This window comes from Glycine soja, chromosome 8, assembly GCF_004193775.1.
Source record: "Glycine soja cultivar W05 chromosome 8, ASM419377v2, whole genome shotgun sequence".
Classification (NCBI taxonomy): domain Eukaryota; kingdom Viridiplantae; phylum Streptophyta; class Magnoliopsida; order Fabales; family Fabaceae; genus Glycine; species Glycine soja.
In genome coordinates this window covers 4937546-4950170 of record NC_041009.1, presented here as the reverse complement: position 1 = coordinate 4950170, position 12625 = coordinate 4937546, and the positions used below count along the sequence as shown (strand labels likewise).

The 12625-nt window shown below is 32.1% G+C and overlaps 1 protein-coding gene and 1 pseudogene across 1 annotated transcript; both read right to left on the bottom strand.

Moving 5' to 3' along the window:
- Window positions 1-1241: 1241 nt before the first annotated feature.
- Window positions 1242-4357, bottom strand: LOC114421349 (L-galactose dehydrogenase). Its single transcript, XM_028387230.1, has 4 exons — window positions 3849-4357; window positions 3209-3508; window positions 2392-2520; window positions 1242-1682 (listed from the first exon to the last, which is right to left on the bottom strand). The coding sequence occupies exons 1-4, from the start codon at window positions 4236-4238 to the stop codon at window positions 1551-1553; spliced, it is 951 nt and encodes a 316-aa protein (XP_028243031.1). The 5' UTR covers window positions 4239-4357; the 3' UTR covers window positions 1242-1550.
- A 2245-nt stretch (window positions 4358-6602) lies between these two features.
- On the bottom strand, window positions 6603-8402 carry LOC114421693 (annotated as a pseudogene).
- Window positions 8403-12625: the final 4223 nt, after the last annotated feature.

Sequence of the window (12625 nt, the reverse complement as noted above, 5' to 3'; positions counted from 1 at the left end):
GAAATTTCTCAATTGTGCTTGATTGAAAACAACAAAGGAAGGCCATTAATTTATTGATATCAATGATCAAATATATAATTTTTTAGTTCATAAATATAAGGAAGGCTTGTATGGTGGAATTTAAACAAAATCAATGAATTTTTGTTGGTGAATGGTGATTTTTAATGACATGACAATGCTCCAAAACATGATGACTGATGTATCCATTAGTTAAATACATCAGTGATACACACTTATGAAGTCATATTAGAGGTATCAATGACATGATGACTGATGTTTCCTTTTTGTTTATCTCTTTTTTCTCCTCTTTTTCAAACTTGCCCCTGGTTTGTTTTTTCTCCCTCAGTCCCTTCTTCCTCCCCTTTCAAATCTAAGATGTCCTCTATCTTTCCACCTGAGTTGCTCCACCATTACATCAATGGTCCGATGAGGAAATACTTCAACATTAAGTTGTGGTGCGCTGATGAAAGTACCCATAGTTGTTGTGAAGCACGTCTCGGAAATCCAATCACACGAACAGTGATGCAAAGGAGCAGTATTGCCTCGCCGTCTCAAACGGAGATTAAGTGTGGCGATAGTGCCCTCCAGATCCAAATCATATTGCGGTGCGTCAAAGCACTCTCACTTCTCCAATTCTTGAGAACATGTCTCATGGCCAGCTTCAAACCCGATTGTCCGTGCCTTTTGATTTCGCAATCATAGTGACTTATGATTTTTTTTATTATGTTGATTTGGTATTGTAAATTTCTTAGATCTATTTCTTGAATCTGGTATCATAAATTTCTGTTGTTGGCTTTTGTACAAATTTCTCATATCTAAAATGAAATTGATTATCTTCATAACTTTTATCATTGGATTTTTTGTTCTGTGTTGTTTGTTGCCTACTCGAAAGCCATTGATGGCCATGGAGAAGCAATTGGTCTATCAGTAGCAAAGAGGCATTTGTGATGGAGAGAGACAATGGGACTGACGGAAGTGTAGTGGTACACCATGTCGTTGGTACCTCTGATATGACTCCGCACATGTATCGTTGACCTATTTAACTAATGAACACGTCATCCCATTTTAGACAGTGATTGACGACATGAATCAACAAAAATGTTTTAGGGATCAATTGCAAAATTCAAATATATTTTAAGAATCTCTAATATATTTAAGCCTAGAAAATGATATGACTGCAAAATTGCCTGACCATGTGCAAAAGGTTTACACTGACTATATTCTAATTAAATTTTAAAAAATAACATGTAAAGGAGAACAAATTATTGCCATTTTTTTTTTACATTGTGCTTTTACAAACCAGTTCAACCAACTATTTACGGGTTCACCTAGAAGACAGGCTCTTACTCTCCAGAAGCCGAAGATGAATAGCATTTCTAGTGAGAAATGTATTATTGGACACTCTAGACCACAAACAAAAATTATTGAGACAGTGGATCCTAATACTTTCAAAGCAATTTCTCTTATTGAATCGGATTATTTGAGTGAAGAACATTGTCAACAACAGGAATGGATGTCTCCATAGGTAATACCAGGTGGTAAAATAAACATCAGCTCTGCTGGATTCCACTTGGCCACGACTGGTTTTTAACAGGCTTCAGAATAGCTTCGACTTCAGACAGAGTCTCTTCATCAATTCCAGAAGTTGCAAGTTCTCTTGCGGCAGCAACATTTTCCTCCACCTAATTTGTAAGGTTATCCCAGTTAGAACAGGTCAGTCTTATTAAGTGACTAATTCATATTACACAAACTGAAGTTCAAAAATTCTTGCATAAACTGGGGTGCACCTAAATTAGGTATACTAGGCCAATAATGTATTGAGACATTATTAATTATAGTAGCTAATGAGTTGCTGAGTTTATTTCATTTTTCATACTACTGTTCTTAAAAGACTTTCTATGAACTCCATCAATAACCTAAACTCCACCAATATGGTATAATAAGATAAAAGACATATAATCACATGAAAGAGTGCCACAACAGTAGTAAAACAAACAGCTACAGTTTGCAGTACTACCATCAATTAGAGCCAGGAAATTTCCTTAGTATTTTCCTCATACAGTGCTGCCCATTAACTTACAGTATCGGATAAAAAACATTACATTAGCGTGAACCTTTATTTATGCTCATGTCTGGTTTCTTTTTATTTTTATTTTTTTTAGTTGGTAGGTATGACAAGGGCAGATGACAAAGGCCGTACATATTTTACAAAGGAAGATTCTCACTTATGCATCAATGAAAACAACAAAGAAAGAGGTGACTAATTTATAGACCAAGCTGTATGAAAACTCTAGAGCAAGCTTTCAGCATTATCCACAAAATTTCATAGATTTTCACAATAAAGACATATACAATTAAATATGGCTATTCAGGAAGCATATGAAAACAAACCTGTTCAACAGACTTCATGCCTACAAGCACTGATGTGATTTCCTTATTTAACAAGCTGTACTGCAATGCTAACTTTGAAATGTTTTTTCCTTTTTCTTTACAATGGGTAGCAGCAGCTTGACATGCAGACTGCAAAGTTCCAAATTAAATACATAAAATCAATTCAGTTTTAATGAAACGTGTACCAGAGCATAAGCAAAAAACAGAGATTGAATAGAAATGTGGTTTAAAGACGTTTGAGAACATAATTTAGTAGGCAATGTTACTTGAATCTGGATTGAACAAAATAATAAAGATAATTCCCTAATCTGGCAAAAGAATGATGAAAGTCACGATCTTTCTTCCAATAGGTTGACTAATTTGACTTCCTTCTTTTTAAGTGTGCATACATGCATGGCTTCAAATTTTGATTCTGTTTTTTTTAATGTTTTCTGACATTTTTTAGCAGAACTAGGACACTCTCCCCTCCCCCTCTCTCCCACATACATATTCACTACTTTCAGATCTTATTGTAAACATTTTCCACTTGGATAAGAAAATTGCCGGTGTACAAGAAATTTAATCACAAACTTTTGGCAAATGATGGGGTGGGTACAAATTTCTTATTCACACTCATTCTCTCTCTTACTCACTCACCCCCCCCCCCCCCCCCCCCCCCTCACATACAAATATAATGTAGTTTTATAATCAAACTCAACAATGGCTTGCTTTAAGAGAACATTGAACCATGGCTATCGACCTAATGTGAATTGAATTACACTTCAATGAAATTGTAAACACATAACAGAACCATCAGTAAGTGTGAAAAGAAGCAAACCTTGAGTTCCAGTGATGCGGGATGCCATTCAGGCGGGCCAGACTCGGTGAGAAGGCCCATAGACAAGGGAGAAGCATTGATAATGCCAACCCCTTTGGTCTTCAAATAGGGCACCAAATCCCCCAAGCTAGTGTCATTCACACAGTAATGGCAATATGAAAGCACAACATCCAGCGTCCCAGGCGGAACCCTATCAAGCACGTAACTGAAAATCCCCAAAGGAAGCCCTGTTATTCCAATGAACCGCGCCTTCCCTGCTTCCTTCAGCTTCACAAGCGCTGGAATCGTCTCATTCACAACCTACCCAACAACAGTCATTTACATCCATGTTTGGATAAGCATTGACAAAATTAATATTGGTTAAAATTGATTTGGAAGTGATATGATTTATGTTTGGATCAAGTTAAGAGTAAAACTCACTATAAAAGTTTTGGATCTAATGCAAAAATTACTCAAAGCTATTTAAACTCGAATAAATTCTTGACTCAGAATCAATTCCAAACTCTTCTCCAACTTGAAACCAAACATGTGATAAATCTAGGCAAAATCAATTCTCCAAGGTGAAACCAAACACGCACTACGGCTACTGCTACTTCACATTATTGAAACGCAACAAGCACAATAAGAAACGACAGGTTACCTGGTCTAAGGAGCCGAACTCGATGTCGTGGCATTGGAGAATGTCGACGTAGTCAAGCTGCAACCTTTCCAAGCTCTCTTCAATGCTTCTCGTCACTCTCTCCGCGCTGAAATCGAAACCCTCCTTGTACCGTCCGCACTTCGTTGCCACAACGTACGAGTTCCTCGGAGCTCCCAGAGCCTTCAGTGCCTTTCCCAGAACTTTTTCCGACAGTGTCCCTCCGTAGTACGGAGAAGTGTCGAAGAAATTGATGCCGGATTGGAAAGCGAGGCGAACGGAAGCGTTGGCTTGTTCCTCGGAAACATCGCCGAAGACATTGCCCAGTGGAGAAGCTCCGAATCCTACAGTGCTGAGTTTCAGTCCGGTTCTTCCAAGCTCACGTAGTTCCATTTCTCTAAGTTCTCTTCTCTCAGACTCACACACTTCACACCTCTTTCCTTTCTTTCTTCTTTCTTGCAAGTTGCAATTTTGCAATACACGATTTATCTATTGTGGAGTGGACCCACCCCGGGTCTATTTTATTTTGGGTGGGTTGTGAAGGTTTAACTCTTTCCACAAGGCCCAACTAATTAAGACATTAAATATTTTTTCAAACCCTTAATTTTGGCCTTAGCAAAATTTTGTAACACTGATTGCTGTTGTAAGTGCAAAGGTTTAAATTCACTTTTCATATTATAGTTTTATGTTGTACAATTTTGGTCTTTGAATTTTTTTAATTGCATTTTATTCCTTTACATTTTTTTAAGTTGACAATTTTAGTCTAATGTTAGTTTACATCAATGAAAATTATTAATCTTGTTAATGATGATGTAACATTGACATGTTAATGTAAGAGATAATATAATATGTCAATTTAGTTTTTTATGTCACATCAATACATTCTTAATGTTACATCAACATATGTATTGAATTGTCACATTATTTGTTATGTCAATATGTCTGTGTTACACCATCATTGACAAGATACATTAATAACTTTCGTTTAAAAAATTGACACCATGGATCAAAATTAATTAGTTTTAGAAATGATAAAACTAAATGTGCAAACAAAATTTAAAAGACTAAAATTAGAGTTAATTAAAGCCTAAATGTAAAAGAAAAAATCCTTAAAAAGTTGTTAAGGTGAAGCATTTCTTTATTTACGATCTTGCAATGATTTATTCAATTTGGTTTTCATGCTTTATTTATTTTCACCATCATCCTCTACAACACACTGCATCATCTTCATCAAAGCAAAGAACAACCTATGCACACTCTTGTGAGGAAGGTTGATTTTACCTTTTTCATTCATGGCCATCACCATCTCAAACACCAAACATTTCATTTCTCAAACTATCACTCTATGCGCTATGAAGCAAGTCCAAAACTATGTTGTTCATTTAAGGTTACAGAAGTAGCTAGAGACTCTTGAGAAACCAAATTTATCAACTCTACAAACATGCTTCGAAAATAGTTACCTTTAAAGCCATGCAAGAGTGTGAAAACACCAATTTAGTTGCCATTTGTTGAGAGTATAAAGTTCATAAATTGTGACAGTAAAAAGAGTGTGCATGGGCGTGATGTAGTATGAACGTCAGATTCAACACTAATTTTTTAGAAGAATCGACAATAAACTTCAACCTCGAGCTGGTATGCATGTAAAAAATACCAAGATTTATGGGCCCACAAAAATATAATGCATATGTACCAACAAAAAGGTGACTAAGGCCTAAGTAGCACATAGACGGGCCGAAAATAAAACCAAAGAACACATAAAAACACAATAAGGAATAGCCTGTTGCTTCCTGCACCCAAAATTTCCTCTGCACGTTTCCGATTTTTTTTTAAATCTTTTGTATTAGTCATTTTGAAATCCAAAATGTATAATTAATCCGGAATATAATTTATATCTTAAATTTACATTTTAAATTGACCAATTCAAAAATTAAAAATGACGCAGGAAACAATTTTTTGGTGCAGGAAAGAACAGCCCAAGGAATAAGCAGTGCATGACAATTGACAGCTTCTCAAAAGAAAAAAGACTCTCGGCAAAAAAAAAAAAAAACAATGCATGACAGCTTCCATATCTGTTAGATATATTTCAAATGTGTCGGCACAAAATAAAACATATACTTTCAAATCAATTAGATATATTTCAAAATTAAAATGATTGATAGTATTTTATATAAATAAAATTCACTGTAAATAAATATTTCCAATATAAAAGTTATATTCTATTAAAAATCATAATAAATAAATAAATTTTAATATATAAAATATATATGTTAATTTTAAATTTATATTAAATCATTTGAATTATGATATAAATTTATTTTATTATTGATAATTTATTTTTGAAAAACTAAGTTAGATTGAAAGGAATGTAAATCTAAGAAGATTAAATATAAAAATAAAGACAAAAAATGATAATTTAAGATAATTGAAAGAGGAATTTTTTGACTAATTGCGCAAATAGTATGAGAAATGCACATCTAAAACAGAGAAGAGAATGATATTGAGAATGACTTATTAAAATAAAGTTTAAAATCGGGTCACAAAATAAAAAAAGTGAACATTATTTCAAAAGGAGTAAATTGATCAAAATTTAAAAGATAAATAATCAAAACAATTTTTTTTTAAAGATAAACCTTAAATATATAATAAAGGACAAAAGTGTAATTTAGCCTATATTTTATATTTCAAATTAACATTGATATGTGTGATTATGCACTACCATGCGATTATGATTTCAGCAAATTTTATATCAATTTCTTTTCATTAGCTTTAGATGCTAAAAAGGTAAAGGCTTCATAGTGGGGTACTAATTATACTACTTTTTTTATTTAATTAAAGGAGAGGGGAGGGAGAATGATGCTTGGTTTGCAAGAATTGATGAAAAGTAAAATATTAGGCAACTTAATTAGCATAGTTCAAGTATTTCCTTCATGATTTGTTCCTCCTCAAGAGCCTTTACTTTCTCCGGCAGCTGCTTCAAGTATTTGATAGCATCTCCAAGAACAGAAGCTTTATCCGTCTGTTATTAGTAGCACACTGTAAAATGAGACCAATGCATGTGTTAGAAGCACACACTAATGACAAATTACCAAACCAAAATCTGAATTTTTGTATTAGTTTCTTATATTTATATACAGCTAGTTAAAGAGTTAATTAATAGACAATTTAATCCTTAAAATTATCTTCCACTTGTAGTTTAATCTTTGAATTTGTTTATGTTTACGCATTGATCTTTAAACTTTAAATCTGCTAAAGCCATACCAAGTTATTAGTCCTTTCAAATTTTATGGACCAAAGTGAGATATAAGAGGAACTAACATATATATGATACCAGCTATACAATTTCAAGGACTAATACTCCAATATGTGTTCAACATATATACAGTAAAAGCAGACCATATTTTTCTTTATACCTTCTGTAGTCCAGGAACAAGGGCAGATAAAGCAATGAACCGCTGGCTGAGCTTCTCTCGCCGCTTCCTTTCAGCTATGATGTGGTCTTGAGGTTGAGAATGTTTATAACGTTTCCCAGTCTTTTTGGCTTCTTGGCATGCCTTGAAGACATAGTTATTATGATTCCCCAGCAAGGTTCCTTGAGAGATACTGTCTGGAGGAGTTGTCTGATTGGAATCCACAAATGAGAAAAGATTTGGGAAAGAGACAAATTGTGTCTCTGATGATGTCTGAGCACTTTTTTAATTGGGATTCAAGCTGATGTTGTTTTTGTTGTGATGTTTTGTGTCTCTTTCAATGTCAGCAAGTGCAGTTTCCATGGAAGTTTTGGGGTTGAAGTTTGGATAAGTGAATGCATGATGTTGTAAAGTCTCTCCAAAAGCAGCAGCTATTGGCAGTAAGTTAAGGTCATCAATAGAACTCAAATGCCACTGATGGAGAAAAGTAGGGTCCTCCATTATTTCTTGCTCCTTCGAAATCAGAAAACATCATACTTCATATACCATAAAAACTTTCAGAATGTTCATAGCCAGAAAGATTCAATTATCACTATACTAGATATTTGCCTTATTTTCCAACCAAATACTATATCTTAACTCATCATGTGTTAAAATGGTTCCAAGTTCCAACTTAGATTAATTTAGTCACAGAATATAAATGAATTTACCCTAGATCCGAAAAACAACTAATCAGAAGGGCTATATATATCCTTATTCTTACCATATCAGGTAACCCTCTGATGGATGAAATCTCCATAAGAAACTAATTCAGCAATATCCTGGAAAAAAAAAGTCAAGAGTCAGCTTAAAGTTGATAAACTTGGGTACTTCAATTTCAACTAGTTGATGGTAACTTCTGTTAAGTTACCATTAAACCGAATAAATGGAAGAAAAAAAGTCCTGTACCAAAACCACAACTCCCCCATGCACCATTCTAGATCAATTACATTCTTTGGCACATGTGCTTGTGCACTATAATTAAAGATCTTAATGGTAAGAAACTTACTCATCTACAGATATTGCAGCATTCAGTGCATATATTACTGGTCCTCATTGATGTACTATGCTATGCCCCAGCAAGTGCAGCTTATATATTTCGTTGTTGTGATATATAATTTGTCCTACTTGACCTTACTGTATCCCAACTTACAGAACAGTTGGACCATCAAGCTCACGGGTTTTATGGGGTGAACTTTCTTAGACAACCGTGTGCCTAATATTTTCAATCAAGGAACATAGATACAACTCATTTTATATTTAGATGTTGCCTTCAAAACGAAAATTAATGCTTACAACTTCTGTTGTTTTGTGGACTTTGAGGTGTTCCTCACCAACTAGTCATTGAAATCTCGATAAAGAGCATACAAATTAAAGGATCATCATGTGGTCCCTGTCAACGTGTCTAAAGCGTACGTATATATTTGCTTTGTTTCCTTAAGTTACTTTCCAAGTCTCTCATTCTCTTGGTCAATGGTCATTTGCAAATCATAACAAGGAAAGCCAGTGATTAGAGCTCGTTAGACAACCTATCAGCTATTAACAAAATAATGAAAACCTATGTGATAACGTGGTTAGATATTGCTCATGAATAAGCATTGGTTGCTTGCAATTTTCAAATCTGATTTATAAGCTTATTCATATATAGCAGAGTTTCCGCCAATAAAAGTTAATTAAATTGATAATGAAGGATATCATATGAAAACTTTATTACTGGATAATCTGTAAATATATTTGTAAGTATTTGTTGAGACCTATCTTGATCCTAATAAATTTTGAGATCCAACTAACTTAAACTTTTAATTATCAGAAAAAATATAACAGAGTTTCCCAATTTTGAGTGAAATGCAACAGTTTCATTGACTTAAGAAGATTTTATAGCCAATTCCCTAGTTGCATGTGTGGCGGTGAAAATTAAAACTTATCTCCGGAGACAGTGGCCTATTGAAACCGGCTTATCAAAGAGCACGCCCTTCAATCAAATGATGCTCAATATTGAAATGGTTATCCTTTGTCGTTCGTTAGGAAAGGAAGCGACGTTAATCGATACAAAATGACATAATTTGACAAATAATTATGTCTTTTAATTATGTGATTGATATATAGGATAGAGAAGGTTTCACATATAATTATGTCCTTTAAGTATGTAATTAGAATTCGATTACTAAATCTATTTAGATAAAAAAAATTATGTTGAAAGAATTCATTTTTTATATAGATTTTTGTACTTCAAGAATTTAATGTCTAACTTTTTGGCCAAAGAATATCCTGAATATAAAATTTATTATTGAGTGCTGTAATGTTCATAGGCTATAATAATGACTACATTGTATTTTGGTTCTTTTTTAACTTTTGGTATACAATTTTTTTCTTTCTATTTTTTTATACAACTTTAATTTTCACATTTTAAAAAATTTACAAATTTAGTCCAACATTTAATTATATATATATATATATATATATATATTATTTTAATCCAACTGAATTCTAAACCTAACATATTTATTTAAGTCACTATTAAAAATGATTTAATTCATTAAATTATAAAAAAATAAAATAAATAACTTATTTAAAATTAAATATTGAACTAAAATTACATATTTTCTAAAATGTTAAAGACTAAAATCCAAAAAAAAAATATGAATTATTTCTGTTTTGGATTTCGTATTCTTTTTTTTTTTTGTACTCATATTGTAAAATAATCCCCTTTTAACCATTCCATGTTATCCTTTTTTTTGTACTATTATAATAATGCATGCCCTACATGCATGGGTACTGTTTTTACAATCTCAATACTTCTAATTTTTTATCAAGTATATATTAGTATATATGTACATCAATATTTTAAAAAAATATTAAAATCATCATTATTTTTGTTGAAAAAATTACACTTTTTTTTAATTATTAGTTTATTCTTTAAAAATATGTTTCCACCATAAAGAATGAAATGACTAACATTAATTATAAACTCCTTTTAAAAAAAAATTAATTATAAACAAAGAAAATATATTTATAGTAACTGAAGTTATAGAATAAAATTGTTATTTTTTATAGAGAAAAAAAAAGAGGAAATCAAAATAGATATAAAGGGTTTATGAAGGTGCAAAAATAGGGATGAAAGGATGATGATGGTTTGCAAAAATATAACTTAAAGAATAACGAAGATCTGGGGGATGCAAAATTAGAGTTAAAAAATAAAAAAAAGGATATAAAATTAGGATTTATATATATTGGTTTTATATTAAAAGGTATTTTAATAATAAAAAATATATTTAAAGGGAGATATACTAAAGTCTTTTTCTATTTAGATTATTAGGACCAATTTTTAGGCTTGATCTTATTCTCTCATATTTTGTGCTTCAGCTTGTATATGTTAATCATCTCAAGATGTTCTTTATTCTTGTTGTCATAAATTCTCCTAGCCCAGTCATAGGCTTCTCTTCTCTCAGTCCTTCGTCTCTTAAATGTGTCTTATGTACTTCATTTTTATCAACTTCAAATCATATATATAAGATATAATTTTGACAATTATTATATTATTTTATAATTTTTAATCGAATAATATTTTTTTAGAATTTATTGTTAGATTAAAAGTTTCTTTTATATATATCACATATCCAAAATTTTATATTAAGAGTATTTTAAGTAATTTTAAATTATAGATAGAAAGAAATAAATACCTTAAAACCGCTCCACCTCTTTAATAAAGGGAGTTAAAACTTTACCCACAAATATCTATTAAGTGATCCAAAAACTTCATTTGTACAACAGTTTTTACTCACAATGGGTGCATACCTAATTTGAACAGAGTTTGGTCTCCTCTTCTTATAAATCCTTTTAAAATATAAAATAAAATAAATTAATTTAATGTCTAGAAAAATTCTAAAGTTCAACTGGTCTGTTTTCTGTCCCTTTCTTACCTAAATCTGATATTAATTTGTTTCGGTTATAAACAAAATGTGATTGGTAAAAGGTGTGAATTGAAGAGTTTGAATATGGTTTGCGGGAGGTTATAAGTTGAAACCTCTGGCAGCTCTTGTACCACAATACTTGTATACTTCATAGAAGTTTGGTTGAAATTAATGGAATAATTGTGTACTATATCTTTTACAAAGTGTGCATAATTTGCATGCATGCTTCCCATACACGTCAAATTTCATGGACGCTACGTACAGGCATGATATATATGCGTTGCAAAAGTTAATGCTACACGCGACGTACTTTAAAAATGGAAGAACTTCGTTTATGTTAAAAAAAAAAAAAAAAAATTGGGGGGAGAAGGGAGGAAAAGCTTACATAAAAAGTACAAAAATCGATCGTTAAAAAATTGAAAATGACCTAAGCATGAAGTGATGCATAATTGGCACACTGGAAATTTCATGTAGAGGTAAACTTTAACTAGCAGTAGAAGGTTCAAAACCCACTATAATAATTGTACTGTACCAATATATATATATATATTAAGCACCTTATGATTAGGGTGAAGTCGTCCGAATAGAAATTAGCTCATAACAAAAAGTATAAAAACATCTAGTGGTCTTACTAAGAAAAAAAATAAAAAATAAAATTACATAGTAATATGTTTTTGTTTTGATTTAAGTGGAAGCTCATAATAGACCTTATATAGGAGAAAGAGGAAGAAGGGATAAGCGAATGGCAAAGGGTCAGAAAGCTTTGCAAAGATCAAACTCGCATGCTCATAATTCTTAATTCATGACTTACAACTTAATTAATTGGGTATTTTAAGAAGGTAAAAGGCTACTAGAAGCACCATTGAGGCGAGTCGATTGCTGAATTTTAGTTAGGTGAAAAAGGGAAGTAGAGTCCAAGAAGGACGACAATATTAAAAGTTGTTAAGAGAATTCTTATGGTAGGTGTCTTAAAATTTTGGTTATTAACCAATCTCAATGGCATACCTCATCTAAAAAGATAAGGCTCTTGTTGTTTCTCAAGTAGGCACTTAATATGGTAATATATACCTGTTGGTTTGAGTTCTCCATCGATGCCTGAAATAACTATTGTGTAACAAGAATATAGATGGTGTATATCTATATGAAAAGTGATCAATGCCCTGGTTGCAACTAAAAGATCAACTAAAGTTAGGATTAATCTTTATAAATGGTTTTATTGAAAGTTGGCAAAGACATAAAGGCAGCTAACTGGGAAAAAAGTGCTACTTCGAGCTTAGTGACCTTAATTCAATCTAAATTCTCCATGATCTGCGTCAGATTGTTTGTATCATCTTGGTTTTCGAAAAATTAAACCACTACATTGTACATACATATAATGCAAACTAATTATGGTTCTTACAGAACATCTTGGACTATCCTGTTA